We start from the raw sequence: 23,840 nt of genomic DNA, 5'->3' as shown, positions 1-23,840 counted from the left end.
GTTTAATTTAGCAGTGTGTAAATTTAGAGCCAATCAAAGGAAATACTTCTCCAGCCTGTGTGCTGGCAGGCTGCTCTGTTCCCTACCCCAGTGTGAGAAGCAGTGAGAAGAATGCTGTAGGTGGATTTAAAGCCTCGTGTTGTGAGGCACTGGGGGCACGTGTGTGCGTGGTTACGCACGTAGTGCTGGCACTACAAGCTCTGTGCCAGGCTGGCTGGCAGCCACAAGAGCAAGACCCTTCTGTTTTGCCCCCCTCTCTCACTCAATAGGTGGTCTGTGATTGTGCCCACAGCATTGCTTTGTGTTCTGCTGTGGGCACAGGCAGAGCTGGCTCCTGGGCTCATGGTTCGGGTGAGCTGGTGCTCTGAGCAGCAGAGGCTTTGTGCTGTAGGAACCACCAAGTAAACGTTGACCTCTGCAAAATGTTGTTTTCCCTGAGAAAAACCTCCATATGGCTTTAGAGAAACCCCTGAACCTTTGTTGACTGGTACTTTTAAACAAAATTAATTCATTCAGTTACTTCTGTGCTTAAAATGAGGCCCAGGCACAAAAAACCTTTGTAGGGTTGCACTGGTTTTTGTTCCTCGTCTGTGGCATTAACACAGTGATGATTTTAAGCAGTGCAAAGCATTTTATGCTGTCCTATGACATCCTTGTCTGTAAACTGGAGAGACATGGCTTTGGCAGACTGCCTGGTGGATAAAGAATTGACTGGATGGTCACACTCAGAGTTGTGATCAGTGACTTGATGGAGTGATAAGTGGTGTTCCTTGGGTGTCAGTGTTGGGACCAGCACTGTTTAACATCTTTCTTGGTGACATGGACAGTGGGATGGGCCCAGCAAGTTTGCTGGTGACAGCACACTGTAGGGAGGGAAGGGATGCCATCCAGAGGGACCTTGGCAGCTTTGAGAGGTGGGCACACGTGAACCTCATAAAGTTCAACAAGGCCAAGCGCAAGGTCCTGCCAAAGCAGATCCACCTAGATCAGGTCACACGGCAACGTATCCAGGTGGGTTTTGAAGGCCTCCAGAGAAGGAGCCTCCACAACCTCCCTGGGCAACCCATGAGACCCAGGGACCCATGAGGTCCCTGCCAACACAAACCATTCTATGATTAAACAAGAGTTGCAGGTTTCTTCATCTTTTCCAGGAGAGACAGAAGACCCTGAGGGGTCAGTCTAAGCTCCTTTATCATTCCTTGTCATAAATTCCATGGGCAGTAGGATCAACACCCCCTGCTATAGGCTGCCTGGAGGAGACCTGTGCGATAACACCTCGAGTTGTTTTGTTCCCTGTGGAGTTGCAGCTCTGAACCCGTGCTGCCTTGCAAAATGTCACCTAAAGAATGCTGAGACCTGTGAAAACACAAACTAAAATATTGCTGCTTTTGTTTTCCCTTGTATTTCAGGCTGGTGGCAATGTCTCATTGGGCCCCTTGCCTCTCCACTGCTGCCAAAATCAACCTGCTGATCTTGGTGGTTTCTGTGGCGTTTCCTTGGTCAAGCCTCAGCGACAGAGTCCCCGTAAGTGTTGGTTGCTTCTTTCTTAAGACTGCGTGCCTCACTGCAGGAAATGCAGAACATGCTCAATCCAGAGGGTTTGCAACAGGAACAGTGCAACTCAGGCAGCTCTCTCGTTTCCTAGATGTCACTTTTTTACTTGGAGTCATCACGTGTTCCCCCCATCACAAGGGGCAAAGCTAATTATGTGCTCTAGTGATAAGAGGGGAAGAGATGTCCTCTAATAGGTTCCTAGCTGTGCCTCTGCTGAGTCTCCACACGTGAGTTAGGCCTTGTGTCCCTTGTGCATGGATTTTGCTACTTGCAGGGTTATTTTGAAACTGCAGTTGAGGTGAGGGGATGCTGTCAGTCCCTCTGCACTTGTACAGCTGTGCAAAACTCCCCTGCTTTGGATTCTGCTGCTGAGCCCTGGGTGCCAGGCCCTGCTAGATTAGCAGATGTGGAAAGCTTCCTTGAGGAAGCCTGAGCAGTAGAGAGTGGTGGTTTTTTACTGTAATGCTGTGGCTTAAAACAGGGGGTACCCCAGCAATGCTGGTGTCAGGGATCACTGCCTCACTCCGGTCCTGGACACTCGCTCCTGTCTGTGTTGCAGCTTGCTGGTCTGTTGGTTGTGTGATGCAGCTGGGTGAGGGCTGTCCTATTCCCTGGAGCAAATACAAAGGGCAGATTACAGTAGAAGCACTGCAGGCTAGTGCCTTGAGCCCACCTGGAGTCATGTAATGATGAGACAATGCCTTTATTTCAGGGAGGGGAAGGAGGCTGGAGATAGAGCATAGTCAGCTCAGCTGGAGAGCAAGGACTGAGACAGCCACCCAGTGATATGTGCCTGAGCTGGCTGCAGGCTGAAGCCAAGGTTCAGACAGGGTTCATGCAGTAGAGGTTAACTCTCCCATCACTTTTTCCTGCGCTCCCCCTGCAACGGCTCCTTGCTGATCACATCCCTCCTTTATTGCAAACAGGCTGCAGACTGTCTCACACCCTCCCTGCTGAAGCTTTTCGGCTTATTGCAGTTGATTTCAGACTGACAAAGCAAGAAGGCTCTTTGCCTTTATGGATGTCTTTCTTCCTGCTATTTTAATTACCAAAACAAACTGAAAAGGATCCCACCTAACTTCTGTGTAAATGAAGAATCACCTGTGTGAACCACCTGCCCACTTTTTGTCAGGAATAGTAATGAAAACAGGGTGTTACAAAGCAACTGTGGGCCGAGCAGTGGCAGTAACGTTGGAATGAACCAAGTCACATCTTTTTATCCTTACCCGACGTTTAGACCATGAAGCTTCTCTTAAGCAGAGCTGGTAAACATCAGCTATCTCCATTATGTGTTTCAACAGACACACCACTCAGAGGCCTGTTGGTAAATTTACAATAGCCTGTATTATTAAGTCCCTCTTGGATAATAATATAGCAGCATAAATAAGCTAAATAATAACTGCTCTGAGTCATTTATTTCAGTCCTGTTGAGTCTTGGCTCAGAAAATGTTAACATTGATTTTCATCTGCAGAACCTGGCTTTTTATGGGGATGGTTGTTACTGAGCTTTAACCATTTGTCATCATTGTAACAGTTTCAAGGCTCTGATGAGGTGAGTGAGCAGCAGGAGTTAAGCTCTGTTTTCCAGAGTATTTCTGAAGTCTCGGTCTCTTTTGGCAGATAGAACACAATTCTATAGGTTTGTCAGGCATCTTCCTGTGTTACCACTGTGGCTAATTGTCCGTGTTTTGCTCAGGCTGACATTTCTCTTGCTCAGACATGCTCTCCTAGGCTGGATAATGGATATTTATATGCAAAGCATTCAGATTCTGACAGAAAATATGCACACATTTCCTCCAAGAAGTGAAAGAGACAGAACATGGCCTGAAATTTCCAGTTAACCTCTTGATTGACTTCTCTTTCTCCCTGTGAAAATGTTCTAAGGATTAATACCACAACACTTCCCGAAGTGAGCTGTAACTCTTCTTCTAATTGCCAACAGTTAGCAATAATCTGTCCCCATAGGCTGCTTATTTGAAGTTATTCAGGGGTGTCATCCTTAGCCAAATCAGAAGCTGATGGTGCTCCCTACGACAGAAACTGAGCTGGCTGGCTGATTAACCTGAACCAGCTTCTGAGCTCTCGTGGAAAGCAGAAGAGGAGAGGCCTGCTTCCCGAGCAGTTAATAGTGACGTCGTACGAGGTTGTTACTTACTATACTCTCTCAATAATTTTATCCATTGCAGTTTTACATGACTCCCACCAGCTCCCTGGGGAGACTTTCCAGTGAACAGTAAGCTTTTTCTCTTGCAGTGAGCTTAATTTTCCCCTGCTTTTCATCCTCCTTTTTTTTTCACTTGCATAATGTGGTAGCTCTCGTGCCAAGCTGATCCACCACACCTCTGCCATTCCCGTGCTGCTCTCCACATGTAGGTGCTGATTCAATCACTACCTCATTGTTTTAAAAGACTTGGAGGGCCCTGGGAAAGGGTGGAGGAAAGGATGCTCGTGTTGTTACCGGTGTGTTTTCCCCGTGTCCTATTTTGGAAACAGCTGAACTATTTTAGCTGAAATCTTCCCCAAGCCTGAAATAAATGCATTTAAGGAAAACAACCCAACAAACCCAAACCAACCAAAACCCCAGTGCTTGAGGCGTTCCACTTGTGTGGAAAATTTCAACTGAAGAAGTTAAAAGTTGGAGATATTTTTAGGCAAGGGGAAACAGGGTCTCCCAACGTTACACAACCCTGAGAATAGTCAGGGCTCCTGGCTCTGACTCTAATCTAGGTGAAGCTCTGCAAAAGCTTGTTTTAAACCTGCAGCTTACAATGGAATGGGAAATAGGCTGTATTGCTTTGTTCAGCACAAATGTCGTGCCAGTTATGCGTGTTTAACCTTTAATATACTTGAAATCTAAATGTAACCATGTGGAAAGAATCTCGGATGTCAGAAAAAATCTGCTGGCGAGGGAAAAAATTCTGTACTCTCAGCCGGCACTAAATTACCCAGATGCAATTGCTAATGAGCTGAATCTCTTCTATCCAAAAGGAGTTTGCCCTTACAAAAATAGAAGAGAGTGACAGAAAGGATGACAGTGGGAAAGAGCCGCTGACAGAAGATGATGCTGATCCTGAAGACCTGGAAGTGTTTTACCCCACACATCAGTGGCAAACCATCCATCCAGGTAACACCTGATGGCTAATTATAGTGTCCCTCTGAAACCCTGCCTGACAGCACCGACACAGCCTTGCAGAAACTCTAAGTACCTGTTTGTTCTTGTGTTCTGCTGGTGTTCAGACAGAAGTACAGCCCCAGTGACCCAGCCCAGGGGCAGGAGCCCATCGCTGAACCGGCTGGCAACGGGAGTGGTTGCTCAAGTGCTTTCAGTTCACTGGAGCAGGTCGAGTGGGCTGCCAGCCACGTTGTAGGTGGTGGTGTGTCTCTGTTGCTAGCTCAGAAGCCCTTTCTCCCTTCGTAGGTTTGTCAAGGGACAGATTTCCTAGCATTTGTTGGCACACATTATCCCAGGTCTGCTGTGCTCCACTGTGGGCTGCTGAAATGCTGCTCAGTGGCAATCTCATTAAGAACCATCAATGTAACACTACGTGGCTTTTTAACACCGAGTTTTTTGTTCCTTGGCTGTTTGAAATCAAGCTTTCATCCCTATCCATACATCCCACACACAGAGAAAAATCTCTTCCTTTTTTTTTGGGCGTTGTTACCTTTTATTAGAAACGTATGGGACGTGTATGGTAAGAAAACACCAACCGAGCCGGCTGGCTTCACTGCAAAACCCCATGTGCTAGGAAAGGCTCTGGAGAGGATAAGCCCATTTAAACACACACAGATGCATATGTGCACACATATTTCAGCAATTAGGAGGATCAGTAAGCCTGCCTCTGGGGTCTTGAACAAGGTATTTAATCCACTTGTGCTTTGGTGTCCTCATGTATATGCAGGTGTAGTACCTTCCCACCTCAGAAGGGTGAACTAAGTAGTAATTAATTTTTATAAAGTGCACTGAATTTAAAAGAGCTTTGTGCTGTGCTCAGTATTATCATTGAGTGAATAAATACAGGATCCATTTGTCTTGAAATTTCTGCCAGATACAGCAAAGCAACTTTTCCAAATGTAAATCTTTGTCTAACATAAACATCTAGCAAAAGCCCCTCAGTTTCACAAGGCTGCAGGATACACTTACATTCCATTTTTTGTGCCATTATGTATGGAAGGTGTGTGGTGTCCCTGCTCAGTATTCAGGCATGCAGATCCCCCCACCCTCCTTGAAGCAGAATACGTATATACCTGCAGTCATGGGAAACGTTGTGGCTGGTTTTGTTCAGAAGCACCTTCTCTGTTGCTGAGGTGTCCTGTTTCACTTTATTTCTGTAGTAGTTTCGTGTTGGGCATGTGCAGCAAAGGACTGGTGGAAGTAGGGAGCTTGTCAGCATACACAGGGGAAAAGAATTTCAGATACTCTCTCAACGGGCTTAAAAGGTGTCCTGCTGCATGATCTGGCTGGTACAGATCCTCATTTCAGGTGTGTGTGAAGATTTGGGTAGAGATATGTCAGAAAGAGGAGTCTTCCTTGGTCTCCCTCTGCCTGGGGATGGGGGTTTTGTCTCCTGTGGGTTTATAGAATCATAGAATTGTTTGGCCTGGAAGAGACCTGTAAGCTCATCAAGTCCAGCCTTTGTCCCAACCCTACCAACCACCAGCACATTTGCCTCAGTGCAACACCCACCCATCTCAGCACCTCCCTGGGCAGCCCGTTCCAATGCCTGGCCTGTGACTCACAGTTTTAGCACTTACATTACCCAAAGTGAGTTGGAAAAGCTGCTGGCACCACAAGCCCATCCTTGCAGCCTCTGACCTCAAAGGTTTCCCCATTGCTAGCACAGGTCCATGCTGGGGAGGCAGTTGAGCCACAGGAGAGGGCAGCAGGCAGCGTGGCTGCAGGAGGAATGTGCCTTTCATTCCTTTAGCAGAGGCGTTGGCAGCGTGTCTAATCCGGTGGGTCTGCATCTTCTGATGTTTTCTGATGGGATTTCACTTGCTTGTAGCTGAGCAGAGTCCTGGCTGGGCTGGCTGCTGTGTGCTCAGCACAGGCCAAAGTGAGCTGCAGCACAGTGCTCAGAAGTTTGCCTTCTGCTGCCCACATTACCAGGATGCCCCCACACAAACATTTTGATTTAAAGTCTGAGGAGTGGCAGGGAGCTGAGGGTTGTGTTTCCCCCCCATCACACTCCTGTTTCATCTTATTCCTGTTCTGAGCTCAATCACAGGAGTCCAGTCCTACAGTTGCTCATCTTTTATATGTGTATTTCCAGTTTTGCTCTGTTGTTTTTCTAGTTCCCTGTTGCTAATTTCACCAGCCTGTGTTTCCGCCTAGACTGCAGCAGTGTCATCAACCTGTAACCTGCCAAATCCCTCCTCCAAATTAAACTGTTACTGTGTATGTAACGTTGCTTTGTGCAGTTGTTCCCTCGCTGCCTACAATGTGAGCTGGATTTTGATCAAGTGTTTTCTTGCACTTTGAGCATGTTTCAAGCTGCTGGAGATAGCTGGATGCAAACACAGAGAGGCAGTTACCCTAAGAGCTCTGCCACCTGTAATCTGGAAGCAAGGGGATCAGTTGTCTCTTCTGCCAGCCAGCTGGGAAGCTGATGGGCTGTGGAAAGGCTGGTGAAACAGGTCCTTTAACACTCTGTTCAGCAGTGCTTCTTTCTCACTTGACACTAAATAACGCACCAGGAATGGCTGGCTTAGACTGAAAGGAGAAGGACAGTGTGCCTTGGAAAGTCTGCCAGCACCTGGAATCGTGGAATTGTTTGGGCTGGAAGAGACCTTTAAGCTCATGGAATGCAGCCTTTGTCCCAGCCCTATCACCCACCAGCCCATTTCCCCCAGTGCAACATCCACCTGAAACCCCTCCAGGGATGGTGACTCCAGCACCTCCCTGGGCAGCCCCTTCCAATGCCTGACAGCCCTGACAGCAAAGAAATTCCTCCTCATACCCAGCCTGAACCTCCCCTGCTGCAGCTTGAGGCTGTTTCCTCTTGTTCTATTGCTTGTTACCAGGGAGAACAGACCAACCTCACCTTCCTACAGCTTCCTTTCAGGTAGTTGTAGAGAGCAATAAGGTCTCCCCAGAGAGAGACCCTTAGAGAGAGACAACCCCCCATCCCTCAGCCATTCCTCATCCGAGATGTGCTCCAAGTCCTTCTTGGCCACCTGGGCACACTGCTGGCTCATGTTCAGCCTCTGTGGTTGGACTTTCTGGTATCAGCTGAGGAAATGATGAGACGTCTGTGGGGCTTTTCCTTCTGTTCTTGGTTGGCATCCAGAGGAACTTACTCAGTGGGTTAATGAGTAGGATTGCAGTCCTCTGCATGGATGCTCACACCCGTGCTCATGTCACTCCTCCTGGTTAGGGAACCACAGACAGAGAATCTTTCTTGAAGTTGTGCTTCCTCTGATGCCTTTTTCCTTTCTGAATGCACTTTTGCCAGGGCAATAGTACCCTTGTGAGTGGGAAGCTCTCTAGAGAAACAGAGCAGAGGTGACTTGCTTTTTGTACTGCCTTCATTAAGCTCTGCCTGGCATGGGGAGGTTAGTCTGTCAGCACACAGACACACCCGACTACTTTTCCAGGTGATCTTACCTGGTGGTTATGCACACCAAAGGCTGATCCTTAGTCTTTGGGATGGCAGAGATGAATGGAAGGATTGGATAAGGTTGATAGTCTTAGCTGACAATGTAACAGTTTTCTGGAGGGTTCAGTAGATAGGAGCATTTCTTCCACAGTTCCAGCTGAGCTCAAATCTGCCACACAATGGGTGCTTCATTTCCTGGGGATTTTGTTATTTGAGCACCTTGTTTCCTTCTGGTTTATTTAACATTCCTGATGATGGTTGGAAGTTGGATTGCTCTGACCACTTGATCGTATCACTGACCAGCAGGGTCAAAAGTGGCTCCTCTGGGAAGACGCTGCTGTGAAGATTAAGAAGAAGGATATAAGAGACAAGGCTTTAACTAGGAAAGAAAAAGGTGGTTAATCATCTTCTCCTCAGCAGCAACCCAGGCTGTGCAGTGCCTCTGCAGATGGGCTCTGTCCACCTCCGTGGCAGCTGCTCTTTCCTGCTTCATGCCGTGGCAGAATCTCACTGGCAGGTTTCTTCAAGCTGACAGTTTGAAGTTGAGAATTAATGTGTCCGGTTCCAAATCCAGATGGACCAGGTGGGCACCTCATCTGCCTGAAATAGCAAGGTATTTACAGTCTACTCAGCATGCCTTCCATTTGAGAGGAGCCAGCAGTGGGGCACAGAAAGGTTTCCTTTGGTCCAGAGCAGCTCCTTTCAGACTGGAAAGCTAGAGCTGAGTCTTGCACTGGTGACTGGAATGTTGCAGCATGGGCTTTCTCTCAGATTTGGACAGCATGTCTCAGCATCTAGCCAGGCTGAGCACGTGTTACAGGAGCTCAGCTGGCCTGAACCTTCAGCTGAGGTTAAACCTCTGGCTTGCAGAGCTCTGTGCTGATACCTGCAGTTACTCTGTAGCAGTTGTACTATTCAGAGTCATTTTCCTAAGTGCCTAATTATATTGCAGTTAAAAAATAAGAAGCCATGACTGCTGCTGTTGATCAAACTGCCAGAGTGAAGTTGATGTGAGCATGCTGTTGTTGCTGCTTCTGCAAAGATGAAACCATCTTATGTTCAGCAGGGAGCTGATGATACATTGCTCAGCATTTAAATATCCATGGCTGCAGCTTCCAAGGATCCTCGGGCTGCTTTCTCTGTCCGTAGCTGTCTGCAGTTCATACTTGTCTCAGGTCTTCCCCTGTCTCATTTGTTGCACAAACAAGGTTTTATATATATGGAAACAGTTCTCAAAGACAGCACTTGTCCTGGGGAGTGAGTTCAGAAGCTACTTTGAGGACTTGCTGTGGTGTTGGAAAGAGCAAGGCTTGGATGGGGAATAGCTCAGTCCAGTTTCATTGCCAGTCTTTGTCTTTCAAGAGGTTTCAGTGGCTGAATGAGCCAGCACTGCTGTGAGCTGAGCAGAGGTTTTTAAAGCTGGGGGGAGAAGGTAATGGCAGGAGGGATCCCTTTGCCTCAGGAGTCCCATGCCAGTGGTGTCTGGTGAGGTTTTCCTTACACCTTGTTGGTGTGCATCTTGCTGCTGTCATTCACCAGGATGTCCTGAACTGCACAACCAAAGCTAATTGCTTTGCAGAATTAATGACTGTGTTCAAACCATTGACCTTTTGGTGACCTAGACCTAACCCAAACAGTTGTATGCAGGTCTCTGGAATATTTATGTCAGCATGGTCAAGAGAGGGCTGTGAAAGATGGCCTTAAAACAGCGGGGTGTGCTCAGGTTTGCAAAGCTTGAGTGTGTAATCCAGAAAATAGGAGCCTCCTCAGATCAGCACAGATTTGCATGAAGGGGGAAGGCAGATGGGATTTAGAAACCCCGTTTAGAACAGATTGAATGCTTCTTTTCCACTTCTGTTTTGTTTTTTTTTTCATAAAAGAACTTCTCACTGATGTGCAGAGGGGAAAAATCTTGACTGTGGAGTTATTAAATTTTCTCTGGCCAGAAACAGGGAGAGCTGCAGGGTGATTACAGCAGGTAGGAAAGCCCAGGCAGTCTCGAGAGCAATTGCAGATACACAGTACTTGCAGATAGAGTTATGGCCACTAGTAGCTCTCCCTCTGCTTGTTTTCCATCTGATCTCTTGCATACGATGCTTTCGATATCCCAGATGTATCTCATGCCCATGTCTTCATCCTCTCCTCTCCTCTCCTCTCCTCTCCTCTCCTCTCCTCTCCTCTCCTCTCCTCTCCTCTCCTCTCCTCTCCGTGCTGCTTCTGGCTCTGGTGTGGGGCACTGGAGGACAGATGTGTCAAAGCAAATTCTCTATGCCTGAGTCCTCATCTGCGTAAGAGGGATAACAGTGTTTCCTTGCCTATTGTCAGTGAGAGGGCAGGATTGGGGCTGCTTGGGAGACGCTGGGACAATGTGCAGAGAGGTGGCATCCCAAACCTCTGTGAGCAGGGAGTGTTTGAAGGATGCCAGCTTTTGGACATGGGGACACTCTTTGTATGAGTGTTTCCCCCCCAGCTCAGCTGTGCAGATGAGGTCAGAGCCATTACCTGTCCCCAGCCTTGCTCTGCTTTATCTGCTTGGGTTTTCTTTCAAGCAGGTTCCCTGAGCTGGGAAGCCAGAGGGCACCTGGGATACCCTCCTGGTCCTTGTCAAGCCATCTCTTCAGTGTGCACACAAGGGCTGGCAGTGCTGCTTGGTGAGCAGGTTGGCTTCCTGGCTGTGGGGCAGGCATGGGCTAGCTGTCCCTGGCGCACTGGGCTGCTGGGAGCCACTGCCAATGTCCTGACAAGGTGCTGGTGTAGGTGACGCTGGGAGTGTTCTCACCTTGGACCCCTGTAGTTGAAACACTCCTGAAACAATCACAAATGTCTATGGGCTAGGTCCTTAGGCACAAAGCTGACCTTTTCCAGGAGAGGACAGAGCTGCAGAGCCTTTGTCATTCACACTGATATGAGGAACTGTGGCAAATAAAAGAAATTTATAGGCCAGTAACAAGCACATGAAAATAAAACCACATAAGAGTCCTGCTTTATCAAAACCACTCTGCTTCTCTAATTTGACAAGTATGGCAATGCAGTTTTGAGTCTCTGTTTCATAGCATGTTGTAAATGCAGTGTATATATATTTACATTTTAATAATGAGACCTCAAAACTGTACTAAATAATTCCTGGGAACTGGGCACAAGTGGTCTGGTCTGTGTCAGGACACTTAACTTGCAGGTTTTCATGAAGCAGAATTGTGGGGATTGGGGGCTGTGCAGCAAGAATGTGCAGGATGGGTGTCAAGAGGCTGCTCAGTGGGACATGCCCAATGTGGCCAGGTTCTGCTAAATGGGAAGTCTCCAGCATGGCCAGGAGCTGCTCTGACTTGCAGGGTAGTTCCCTATGGCTTCTGTCTGCTGCTGCCTAACCTGGGAGGTTTTGCAGCTGCTGGTTTCCCAGCACACCCATAACAGTATCAGTCAGGATTTGTGAAACAAACTAGGATAAAACTTGCTGTTGTCATTTTGAGAACTGCTGGTATCCTGTCAGCACCAGAGCTGGTAAGAAGAACCTCTAAATGTACTGCTTGGGTTGCTCAGGTATAGGAGCAGAGTGGGGTTGAGATGGATTTTCAGTGTGTTGGGGTGAATATTGTCCCTTACTGCCTGTATGTTGCTGCTTTCATTAGACAATCTGGTTATAAAAGCCTCCTGCAGTGATGCACTGTACCACCAAAGCTTAACAATGCTTCTCAATAGTTGTGATAAAAGTTTGCAGCTTCTCTAACACAGAGCCTTGGGCTTGGGTGTTGAGTGTAACAGGAACAAGGGTGTAATGATGTGTTTCCATGTGAGACACTCCTGCCTCCTGCTCGCTGCCTGGGTGACTCTGCGGCACCTTACGGGTTAATTTGAAGTGATTTTAAACCAGCTGATGGAGAGAGTCAAGCAGTTTTTGTTTTGTGTAACAGGAGGAAGTTTGGCTGCATTTTTTCCCCAGTATTGTTGAGCTCAGCTCTGAGGATGCTCTGACGTGTTACTAAAATCTAAGCGCAGCATTAGCAGAGAGAAGGAGTGTATCAGCTGTACAGCAGCAGGCACGAGCGGTGGGAATCCTTCACACGGTTAAACATACACTGTTTGGAGGGGAAAAAAATGCTTTGAGTGAAGAGAGACTTTTTCCCAGAGAAATCATCTCTCATTCCTCTCTTTTATTGTCTTTCTGCCCAGCCAGGGATGCTGTGAGCACATGAGCTGCTGAGAGATGCTTAAACGTGTGCTGGCTGATGAGGAATGTCTCGCTATGGTTTTTATGTGCAAGCGTGCTGTACTTTCTGCAATAACGTTAATAACCTTCCTGTGACTGTTTAGAAAGATGAACCTCATTTAAAAAAGAGGTATTTAATACCAGGCCTGGTTTTATCTCTGTCTTTATCTAACAGTCTGGGCATTTATTTCAAGCTTTTAACAGTGCTTTGGAAGAAAAATGTTTTCGCTCCTGGAAAACATTTGGGGAGTTCCTCCAGCCTTGGTTGTCTTGAATTTTCATCTCGAGTATCTTTCCTCCTCCTTCCAGAGCAACCAAAGTCATACCAGGAGCTTGGCTCCCACATTCACTGGGGAAAGTGTTTTTCAACAAGCATGGTTTGGGTTCCAGAGTCACTGAAATGGTTCTGAAGATTTGATCAAATACAGTCAGAGCACTCCAAGTGCCTGATCTTGTTTTGTGGGACAAGCATTCCAGGCATTGCATTGCAATGCTTGCTTAGCTTTGGGTTGGACCTCCATCTCCATCAAACTCTTGGAGGTTGCTTCTGTGGCCAGGAAAGCATTGAATTCCCAGCAAGACACTGTCACAGATGCTGGGGATCAAGTGAGGCGTCCAGCTGCTGCTGCACACTGAGCTCTGTGCTGCAGGGTAAGCCTCCCTGTGCCAGCACCTCCCCATCACCCTCAGAAGCTGTCCTTCTCTCTCCCTTGGTGACAAAAGGCTCCAGGAGCGATTCTTTTCCTGGTTTGGGAATGCTTTCCTGGGCTGTGGCGTGACGGCAGAGCAGTGCTGCTCCCTGAGCGTGGGGCTGGGCTTGCTGCAGGCTGTGTTTGACCAGATCAGGCTTTCCTGCAGAGCTGACTTCTTCTTTCTCTAAATGTGCAAGTTTATGATGTAATTTCATAAATGAATCCCTGAGCCATTGATGCAATGCAAACATTGTGCTTTCAGACTACTCTCCTGTATTTTCTCTCATTCACTGGCTGGGATTGGCTGTGATGGAGGCAGGTGGTCTGCCCTGTGCCTGAGGGGATGCAGCATCTTCCCACTTCCTTCCACATCCCTCCCTCTAGCAACACTGGCTCCACATCCAGGCTGCTTTGATTCAGCATTGCTTGGAGCAGAAGGGCATTTAGCCCAGGCAGAGCTGTAGCACCATATGTCCTGTGGCCAGAACGACCCTTCCTGAACCCTTTCCCAAGACACTTCTGTGGCCAAATGCTCCGGGAGCTTGTGGGTTCAGTCCCTGCTGTGTGTTTGACAGTCGTTACAAAGCCAATTGTCTCTAGGAGCTAAACCTTCCTCTTCTTTGGCCTTCAGTCTAGGCCATGTACACCTTTAAAACAGTTTCCCAGCATTCTCTTTTCCACAGTTAGGAAGGATGTATTTTCCCCTAGGGTCTTGCTCTGGCTGATTCTTCCTGCACGCTCCCTTGTTGGCCAAGACCCCACATCCTGCAATTTCTAGAGAGCTGATCCTAGGTTGGTGAGCACAGTCAGATTATTTTCTTTTCAGGCAGTCAGCACACAGACAAATGGCTCCAGCGAGGGATATTTCATCGTGGTCCTTCACAGCTCATGCTTGCAAATTAGTGCTCTTACTCAAATGGGGCTGCAGCTTTTTTTTCTGATGGCTTTTGCTTTAATTTATCTATGTATTTATGCATTGTGTCACACTGGCAACAGACCTCCTTTTTCCACAAACCCTTTTCAGAGCCACACACTCTGCCTCCTCCATTCTGGCTCAAAAGCACCTCTCTGTTCTGAGGAAAGCCCTCCATATCCATCATGCTGTGGTGGTTTAGTGAGGCATTTTATCTGATCTCTGCCCTTCATTCGTTTCAGAATCTGCAATGTAAATGAAAAAAAAGCCATTTGATGTCTCTTCAAGTCCAGAAGCTCGTTTTGCATTTGTTCTTACTTGGATGCACGCTGAAACAAACATCTCTGCTTTACTGGAACAGCTTCCTTCAGCATCTCAAGGAAGCCTCTGAGTTAAAAAACACATAGATTTCTATTTCTCCATCTCTGCTTTACCAGCAGAAGCTTGGGAAAGTAAATGGAGCCTCCCCGGGTCTGTCGTGATGTTTTGTAGAACCAATTCCCATTTATTGCAAGAGCTCTTACAGCACCGTGTCCAAGTTTAATTTCTCCTCATGTGTTTGCATTTTGGAAGGAGTAAACGTGGTGGTGGTAGAAATTCTCATAAAGGGTAACATGGCTGATTCAAAAGATCCTTCTTCAGTCCAGAGATTCTTTTCCCTTCTCTCTTGATTTCTCTGCCTGCTCCTGAAGACTGCAGGAAGTTTTGCTGGGGTCATTCACTTGCAACAAGATGTTATCTGAATACCGAGCTAATATATGCAGTCTGTCACTTGGAATTTCTTCTGTTCTTCTGCTGGAGATCTCCCAGGGTTGCAAAGACCTTGCAGGCGGCAATGGCAGTACCGGGAAAGCGCCTGTGATCCTGCAAAGCAAAAGAAGAAACGTTAAGCTTCCTGTCTCTCCCATCACTGCAGGGTGTGAATAAGTAGATCTACCCAACAATTTACATTTTAACCCCAGACCAGGTTTTATTTTTAGGATCTGTCATTCCTTTCTGTTTCAGTCTGGTGGTGTTTCTAAAAGCACCCTGAAGTTATCACTGAGACTCTATTTTAAGGTACCATTTGCATTTTGATCTAATCTGCTGCATTTCTTTGCTTGAAACAAAGCCCACCTGTTCTCCATTAATTAGGCTATCATTTAACCTGCTAACCAGGTTGCTCCTGATTACAGTTATCTCGCTGTTGTGCAGGTGATAATATGCAAAAATGATTAGACCTCTTTGTATCTCCATTAGCTGGAGCTGTAACAGGGTGGCAAATTGCGAAGGCTCTGCTCTGCCAGGGGTTGTGCAGGTGTTTACAGCCTGGATGGTACAAGGCTGGGAGGAGTGGCTGCTGCACTCCTTGGTGTGCTGCCCTTCACAGGGACCTTCACAGCAAAAACTGAGAGAGGGGAAACTGTTCAATCAAAGAAAAGGTGGTTTGCTACAGGGTGATGGAACACTGGAACAGGTCAGCTTCACCAGTGCTGTGGAGTCTCCATCCTAGGAGACATTCAAAACCCAGCTGGACACGCTCCTGGGCAACTTTCTTGAGGTGAGGCTACTTGAGCAGGGGCTGGAGGGGATGATTTCCAAGGTATCTTCCAACCTCAACCCATCTGTGACTCTGTATGGCAGTGCCTGTTGTAAGACAGATGTCATGGTGGGCTTCATGGAGAGCTGCATTTCCTGGTGGTGATGCTGACTGTTCCACCTTGGTAACATCAGCTGCAGTCTGAGCAGGGCAAACATGGGAATCGTTGCTGGAGATGTCTCTGAAAAGAGGCAGCGGAAAGTTATGTCTGAGACCAGCTGCTGAGGAGTACCAGAGCCTTTTGTGGAAGATAAGCCAAGAGGCTTATCACCTGACTCCTGTTTTATCATCTTTCCCCCCACTTTGATGCTGGTCAGATGCTCTGGAAACCTTTAGATTACGTCCTCAAGTGGAAAGGATGTGTCCTGAAGGAGGAGCAGAGCAACGCTGAAGACAGGAGGACAGGAGAGCTCGTACCTCACCCTGCTGTGTGTAGGAAAGCCTGGTCTTGCTGGCAAGCAGGAGAGGAGGAAGGGCTGAGGCTCTTCCAAATCAGGCTGTGTCAGTGCAAAGTGTTTAATGTGACCACTTTGTGAGGAGGAAATATACGTGCTGTCCTTCATCCACTCTAGCAAATGTCCTCAGACGAGGCCAACCCACCTACACTGGCTATTTTTACTGTTTGCTCTCTGCTATACTTGATAAACTGATTTGTGTGGGCAGGAGGGGGTTGTTGACTCTCTTCCCTGAGATGGTTCATGTGATTTCTTTTGTGTCTCTGCAGCACAGATCCTACACACAGGGAGGGGGATGGTGGCATCTTTGTACGTGTCAAATATCTATCCACGGCCTAAGGCACTGCCCATGTTGCAGCTTGAGTGCAAAGGTGATTTTCTACAGGAATAGTGCACAAAGAGGTTAAACCACATTTGATGAAGACCCTGCTCAAGGAAGATTGTATCCACCATCTAAAAGCCAAATCTGGAGTCACTGAAGTGCATGTTGCAGTGGTGGCTGAGCTGGGAAGCCTGAGCAGGGAGGTTTCCTGTAGCTGGGGGTGAGGATCCAGAGAACCTGTGTTTCTCCATGAGGACAGGGTTTGCTGTGACACTGGGCAGCATTTTGCTCTGTCTGCACAGGTCATAGTTCATAACTTAATCCTTGTTCACACCACCAGAGCTTTATATTGTATCTGGGGGGGGCTAACACCAACCATCAGCTTGGCAGGTGTCAGGCAGGATTTGCAACGCTGGCAGCACAGGGAGAAAAACTGTTATTAAGTGTAATGCAGCACCTTGGATACAGAAAGCATGGGGAGACAATAAATACAGACTTCCATAATGTCATTTGCTGGTGTCACTCTTCAGAATTTATTAAGACTTAGTTGCAGTGATGCCTGCAGCTTCTGTTCATTATCTCAAGCCCTTCTTTTGACCTACTGTGTTTTAAGAAAGAGGAAATGTTGGAAGCACAGGGATGCCCCAGTTGCTTCCTTTGCCAGCTGGGGGGTTTTGATGCAAATCCAGCTTTTCTCAGGTTGGCTGCTCACAGCCCAGTCAATGCTCCTCAGGGTGGATGGTGCTGAAATGTGAAGCACTGCTTGATGAGAGCACTGAGACACAGGCAGCCACGACCTGCCTTCATCAGCACAGCCTCCTCTGGGCAGCGGGGAAGAGCAGAGCAGTGGCGAGGAGAGAGGCGACTGTCACCCCACAGCAAGTTTGTGTGTCTTGTCCTCCCAGCACAGGACAGCCTTGGGCAGGCTGAGGGTGGCTGGAGGTGGGGAAGGGTTCACAAGAACTTCCTGAACTACAGAAAAGGGGTTGGTTGCTGAAGCTACAGGCTCAAGGGCTCGCTCCATGTGCCCTGGCTGCGGGCATTGCGGCTCGTTGGCCAGCGGCAGCCGCTGCTGTGTCGGTGCTGCGAGCAGCACTGGCATTTCTCAAGAGTTCCTCAGTCTACAAATGTAATTGGGCCCATTTCTCCCATTTCCTTTGTCAAGCACAAATCACAGCAGCAGTGTGTCTGTGTGCTTTTATGCCTGTCCTCAGCATTTAACTCTCCAGGATGGAAGAAAATGAGTTCAGGCCCAACCTTCTGATAATTTATTATGTTCCTTGAGCTTAAGGGCAAAATTTAAGTTGCCAAAAGCAGATGTTTGCTTGCTCCTTTTTTAGCTCTCAGAGTACTTTCTGTGTGCTTGATTGATGGACATCCCTGTTACATTAATAGTTGGGCTTTGCAGAAAGCTGTTATTACCAGGAGAATCTGGTGTGGGTTTTAGTTTTTCTTCTTGCATTGAAAATCCATTATTAATGTCTTTTTGAAGGAAAAAAAAAAGGCTTCAATTCAGGCATTTTGCTTTGCTTTCTTAGGCTCCAGCACAACTGTCTTCTCTGAGGCACTTTTAAAATCGATATTACAAGTGTTCTTTATATTTCACGGTGTGGTTGAGGGTTTCTGCATCTTGCTATTGATTTCTAATTGTGTTGCAGGACATTTGGGTGCACACAGATACCCACGTGACAGATTACTTTATACGTGTCTTCCCCATCATCTCTGAGTTGGCTTTTTGCATGTTCCCTCTTGCACGATGCTGTTGCTGAGCCTGGAAGCTACCAGGAGAGCTTTGCTGGCTCATAGCCCCATGAGTGCAATCTTGAGACACTGAACTTGTGACCATGTATGTAATTTTGGGTTTATCTCAGACGTGGAGGGATGCTTGTGAGGCTCTCCTCTTTTGTTGTGTCTTCACAGTTTTTCACAGAAAAGAACCTTTAGAGATCACCCAGTCCAGGAGGAGCAGGACCACCTAGAGTAGGTCACACAGAAACTCATCCAGGTGGGTTTGAATGTCTCCAGAGAAGGAGACTCACCATGACTTCTTGGGCAGCTTTGTGTTCTGCATCACAGCAGCAGAACAGATTGTCCTGGTTTTGTTTGGGGTGGTGGTAATGCATCCTGGGCTCTTTGGATAAGCACTGGTATGAGCTCTGACACTGCTCTTTAGGTCAGATCTTGGCACTTCAGAGGTGTAAAGTCCAGGTCTCAGGGGCATAATATGGAAACATAGACCACATCTGTAGCTGCTGGAAAGCTGGATTTGCAGACATGTGCTCCTGGAGCACATCAGGGTTGATGGAGCACGAGCACATCTCGTTGGGACCTAAGGAGGGTGTGAGGAGTGACAGGACTGTGGCCAGTGCAGGTGCTCCCTGATGCATCCACAACTCCAGCTGAGCCATGGCAGAGGATGAGCACATACTGGAGAGGACAGAGGACTACGTGTGTGTGCACATGAGTCATAAAAGCACAAAGGAGTAGCCACAAAAGTTTTCTGCCTAGGCAGTGTTTGCATGAGCCTCAAGCTGCTGTGAAGCAGGGTGGTGAGCAGGCCCTCTCCAGGGCTCTCCAGGCAGGGACTGGATGTGTTTGTTACTTGCCCTGCCTGTGGGCAGGCTGCTTCCAAGCCCTCTGAGCGCTGGCAGCACAGGCTCTGCATCTCCTGCCTCTTTTGGCTGCAATGGTTTGCAGTGTTTCAGTGGCTTGAGTATACTCTAAACTGCTGGACTGGGAGGTTTGCTTGCCAGGCTTGTCTTCAGTAAGATCCAACTCCTAGACATGTAAACCAGGCTGTGCTTCATGGAGACCACTTTTAGCTTCTGAGGAATTAATTGCTGCTGCTTATCCATCCCTGCTGGCAACCAGAGCAGAAGGATGGCAGAGGCACTGGTGGCATGTCTCTGGAGGAGCAGCACAGGGGATGGGTGGTTTAAAGAGGCTGGCAGAGGGCACGGGCAGCCTGAGATCATGGGCCCAGTGCTGCCAGGTTTGCTGGAGCTGGCAGTTGGAGGGGGGATGGCAGGCAGAGCTGTGGGCAGGCTCTGACCTTGCTGCTGGAACTTAGTTAGCAATTCTGTTGATGTTCTGGAAACGAAAATATAATTCAGGCCACCTTCTCCTCCAAGCTGACCCTGAGAATCTGGGAGGAGAAGAGCTGCTGAATAATTAGGGACCTTTTTTGGGGTTGTTTTTTGTCTTTGCTAGAGTTACTGCTCAGTGTTGAACTGTGCTGTAAAGTGTCATTAGTTTCCTTGAACTTATTGGTCCAAGTGTACTTTGCATTAATCTAATTACATAAATTGCAGTCTCATTAATCACAGTGTGCTGCAGCAGCATGTCACTGTCTCACCTTATTTCGTGGATGGTTTTGGCTGGTGGGAACCTCTGTAACCCTGGCCAGGGGGTGAAGGTTGTGGCTGTAGCACTCCCTTTTTACTCTCTTTGCTTGTTTTAGCTCTCTCTTGGTGTTTGGACACCTCTCACCCTGTAAGAGCCGGGAGCATCTGCCAGCGCTGCCACGGCTGCAGAGAGCTGTGGCTGGAGGAGGGCAGCTGGGATGCAAGCAGGTTTGTCATCAGGGGATTTTGTTGTCCCACATACCTGCCGCTGCAGTTTTGGTTTGGGTCTGTAGAGGTCCTGGCACGGCAGAGCTCAGGCAGAGCTCAGCGTGAGCTCTTGTGCAGGGGGGCTGCTGCAGGGCCCTTTGATGATGTTGTGGCTGTCTCCGTGGCAGAGCTCTCAGCCTTCCTGGCAATGTAAATTCTCCTGGCTGCATGCTAAAATTACACTGAGTTATTGATTTATCTTTGAGAGGATTTCCTTCCCAAGGGACGTTTCTGGCTGCTGGGATGATTTATGCTTTCTGCGAGTGCAGGATCCATAGCAGAGCAGAGCCACCCTCCTGCCCTCCAGGCTGATGCCGGGCTTTACTCCCCCAGCTGCTTTCTGTTCCAAAGCTGGGGCAAGGTTATACTGCTGGTACTTCCAAGTGACAACTGCAAATAAAAAAGGCATTTTGAGCCTTTCCCTGAGGAAGCTGCGAGGCTCGGACTCGCCTTTGTGCCACGGCACCAGCGTTGTTATCTCAGACTTGTTGCGGAGGCAGCTCTGAGGCTGACACGTGGTGAGCATGAAGCTGTGCCAGCTCCTGGGAATGTTTTAATTCCTTAAAGCAGGATATGATGGGAACAGGATTGTCCAAATATGTTGTTTTCTTTCCAGTGATGCAGAATACAGCCTCTTGTTTCCCCTTTCTGCTGACTCGCCCATGGAGCATGTTGCTAAAATCAGGCCAGACAAGTTCAAATTCAATCTCCTGCTTATACTCCTGAGGAGGCAAAGCTAATTCTCTACTTCTACCACCACTTTCCTCCTCTTGGCCCTGTAATCACCGTCCACTGGTTGTGGCTCAACTGGTGAACACCGTCAGTAGCAGGACATGCCTCTTGAGGAGTTGGGCCAAATGTTTTGCCTGCTGTCAGTGGAAGGGGGATGTCAGGCTCTGTGTCCCTGGCTGCCCATCTCCAGCAATGGCCCATTCCAAGCACCTCCCTGTGGGTTCCCATATGTGGTGGATTTGGACCTGAACTCAGCTGCAGTGTGCACACTGAGAAGATGTGAGGCTGCTCTCATGTGCAGTGTTACAAAACAGCATCCCCTGATTAAACCTAGGGAGGTCAATTTATTTTCCTGTGAACCGAGTGTGGCACAGCTACTTTCTTTCCCAGTGATGTGTCTGTGAGATAAACCAAGTCCATAGGGTCTATCTTAAAGACTGCAGTGTTGACAAGTTCTCTTGACAAAAATTAGGCTAATGTCCCTTATGAGTGCATTAGCTATAGAAACAAGGCTTTAAATTGAAGCTTTGGAAAGCACTATACCAACGCTCTCTCCAAGGCAGCTTCTCATTCCAGCTTTGATTACTCAGGTTCTCACTCCAGCTTGGCAGCAGAGCTGACAGACAGTTTCTCCAATGCACTCCACTGGTCTCACAGCCAGGCACTTCTGATGGGGCACCTTGCAGGCTTGAAATGTCCAATGTCTGTGGACCTCTTGGCTCTGGGGAATGCTCTAGGCCTGGGGAAACGTTGGTGCTGGGCTGGAAAGCCTGAGCTGAGCCAGCTGCCACGTGTCAAGCAGAGGTGCAGTCAATGAGCTGTGTGCCTTGCCAGCAGTGCAGCGTGGCCTGAAACACTCCCAGGGACAGCTGGATCTGGGAGAAGGGAGTTTGCTTTTCCTCTGTTGTACACATCTTATCTTTTCAGTTTTAGCCTCAATTGAGTTCTAAACGTGGAAGCTGAGGGCAGCAGCAGAGACTGCTGAGACCTGGACATGAAAGGCCTGTCTTGAGCTTCTCAGATTTCCCCTTGAAAATAGTTTCCTCTTTTTTTGCCCCATTTTCCTCCTCTTGCACAGTCTCTTAGGCTTCAGCTCCTCATTTCCAACCATGAATTTGCTGTCACCAGCTTCGCCCTCCTGGTTCTCACACTCTCTCTGGTGTTGGTCTTGATGGATTATCGCTCTCTAGAGAGCAATTGTGCCCTTTCCTCTGTGTTACTGGGTTCTTTAGGGGTGGCTTTCTCTGCCTTGTGTTCATCCGTGGTGGCCATCTCAACACTTCCTGGAGAGAGGAAGAGAGACTCTCTGAGAGTGACAGATGTGGAAGACAGCTGTGGTAGATGATCTTCTGGAGGTGCTAATCTCTGTCTTAGTAAAGAAGCCAATGGTTCCTGGCTCAATGAGGTATTAGATATTTCAAATCCAGCAGGATAGATGTCCTCAGTTCCTTTGTCAGCTTCTCAGTCCTCCTGGTCATCCCCCTCATCCTTCTCTGCCTCTGTTCTGCATAGACCTTCCCTGAATGTAGATAAGCCTTCAGCATCTCAGATGGGCTTTCTAGTATAACAAATACACCTGTGGGATGACTGTTATTAAATAGGTTGCAGTGGCATTATGAAATAATGTAGGCCTGGGGAGAAATAGCTTAATGAGATGGAGAGGGATTAAAACCGGCTTGTATAAATACTGCTTCTGTTGGATGTTGCCTTGGTGAGACAAAGGTTGCTGCAGTGTCCAGGCAGCCCAGCGTGCTGTTGGAGAGCTCAGATAATCAGATTGTGGCTGGACACTTCTGATCCCTACTTTTCTTCTGCTGCCCAAACCTTTCTGGGATTGAACTCTCTAAACTGCTACAGTTCACAGGATCGAGCAGGATATCAGAGAGAAGGTGAATTTGGTGCTCTGTACAACTTGCTAGGCACACATCACGCTGGGAATGAGGCTGTGTGGAATGCCTGAGCATGCCTGCCTCCAAGCTGGAGAGAAGGCTTTGCTTATAGACTGAAAACATGTGGGTTTTTTGCCAATTTTACAAAAGGGCAACCCTTCCTCTCCTTTCCATGCTATTATTTCTTCTCCTGGTGTATTTTCTGCTGGTGCAGTGCAAGTGAGAGAAGCCTTTGCAGAGAGGGAAGTGGAAGAGCAGCAGCACTTGTTGCGAGGAGCTCTTTGCCATATGAAGCTTTTCTATATTGGCAGCAGTAGAAGATATATCAACAGATGCTACAGCAGCGACTCCCATCAGAGAGGCACCATATGTCTTCTCCCTGCCACTCCTTCCCTAAGAATCTTCCTCCCCAGGCACCTCGCTGCAGCCGCCCTCGCTCCCGGTGCCTCCCGTCTCAGAGCATCCCGGGAGGCAGCAGGCAGCTCGCGGGAGGCACACGCTCTGCCCTGTGCCTGGCAGCTGTCTCCATCATCCTCGCTGCTGATCTTGTCACCAGGGGGTTAAACATAAGGAAAAACTCCTTTATCATAGAGGTAAGGGAGCCCTGGCACAGACTGACAGGCTGCCAAACCCGACTGGATGTGTTCCTGTGCCCTCTGGTTGAGGGGAACCTGCTTTAGCAGGGCGTTGGGCTGGAGGAGTTCTGCAGGACCCTTCCAGTCCCCACCATGCTGGGATTCAGTGGTTCTGTGAGGCTGAGTGTGTTTAGGCAGGCAGCTAGCTGGGCTCAGTGTGTGCCCCTGCACCAGCCAGGCCTACATGCAGAATAATCCTTTCAGCTGTCAGTGATGGCAGATATGAAATAACAGACCCACTCTTGACAGTGCCAGCCAGGGGCCATTGCCTGTTGCTGCTGGATTCACCTGCCTCTCCCTCCCCTTCCCCTGAGCCCAAGGTGAAGCCGAGCAGGGTCTAGGGCTGTGTTTGGCAGAGGTGTTGGGAGCTGGAGCCTGGAGTTCACGGGATGCTGCTGCTTGGAATGTCTGGGCTCATGGCCCCTTGCTGATCGATCCAGAGAACACACATCAGTGCCATGGGTGAGCTCTGGATCGCCTTAAATTGGGTTGTCCAACCGAGTCTCCAAACTTAACTGATGCTTGTTTGCATGTCTAAGCAAGTGTTACTTCCTGGAAGGCCCCATCCTTGCAGCCCTTCACTCTCCATTAGCTGTGGATCAAGGCCTGGGAGGAGGGATTTGGGTCTGCCCTGGGTTTAGAAATGTTTCCATGATAT

General features: G+C 48.3%; 1 protein-coding gene across 1 annotated transcript in view; it reads left to right on the top strand.

The window, feature by feature from the left end:
- SIL1 (SIL1 nucleotide exchange factor) overlaps positions 1 to 23,840 on the top strand; it is a 95,864-nt gene that overhangs the window by 22,950 nt on the left and 49,074 nt on the right. The window contains exons 2-3 of the mRNA XM_062001940.1: positions 1,410 to 1,524; positions 4,543 to 4,678. Of these exons, the coding sequence (XP_061857924.1) occupies positions 1,420 to 1,524; positions 4,543 to 4,678 (241 nt within the window). The 5' untranslated portion in view covers positions 1,410 to 1,419. The remainder of the gene's footprint in view (positions 1 to 1,409; positions 1,525 to 4,542; positions 4,679 to 23,840) is intronic.

The sequence above is a fragment of the Colius striatus genome, chromosome 9 (genome assembly GCF_028858725.1).
Source record: "Colius striatus isolate bColStr4 chromosome 9, bColStr4.1.hap1, whole genome shotgun sequence".
Lineage (NCBI taxonomy): Eukaryota > Metazoa > Chordata > Aves > Coliiformes > Coliidae > Colius > Colius striatus.
The sequence above is the reverse complement of the archived record's forward strand: the minus strand, read 5'-3'. Positions and strand labels throughout refer to the sequence as shown.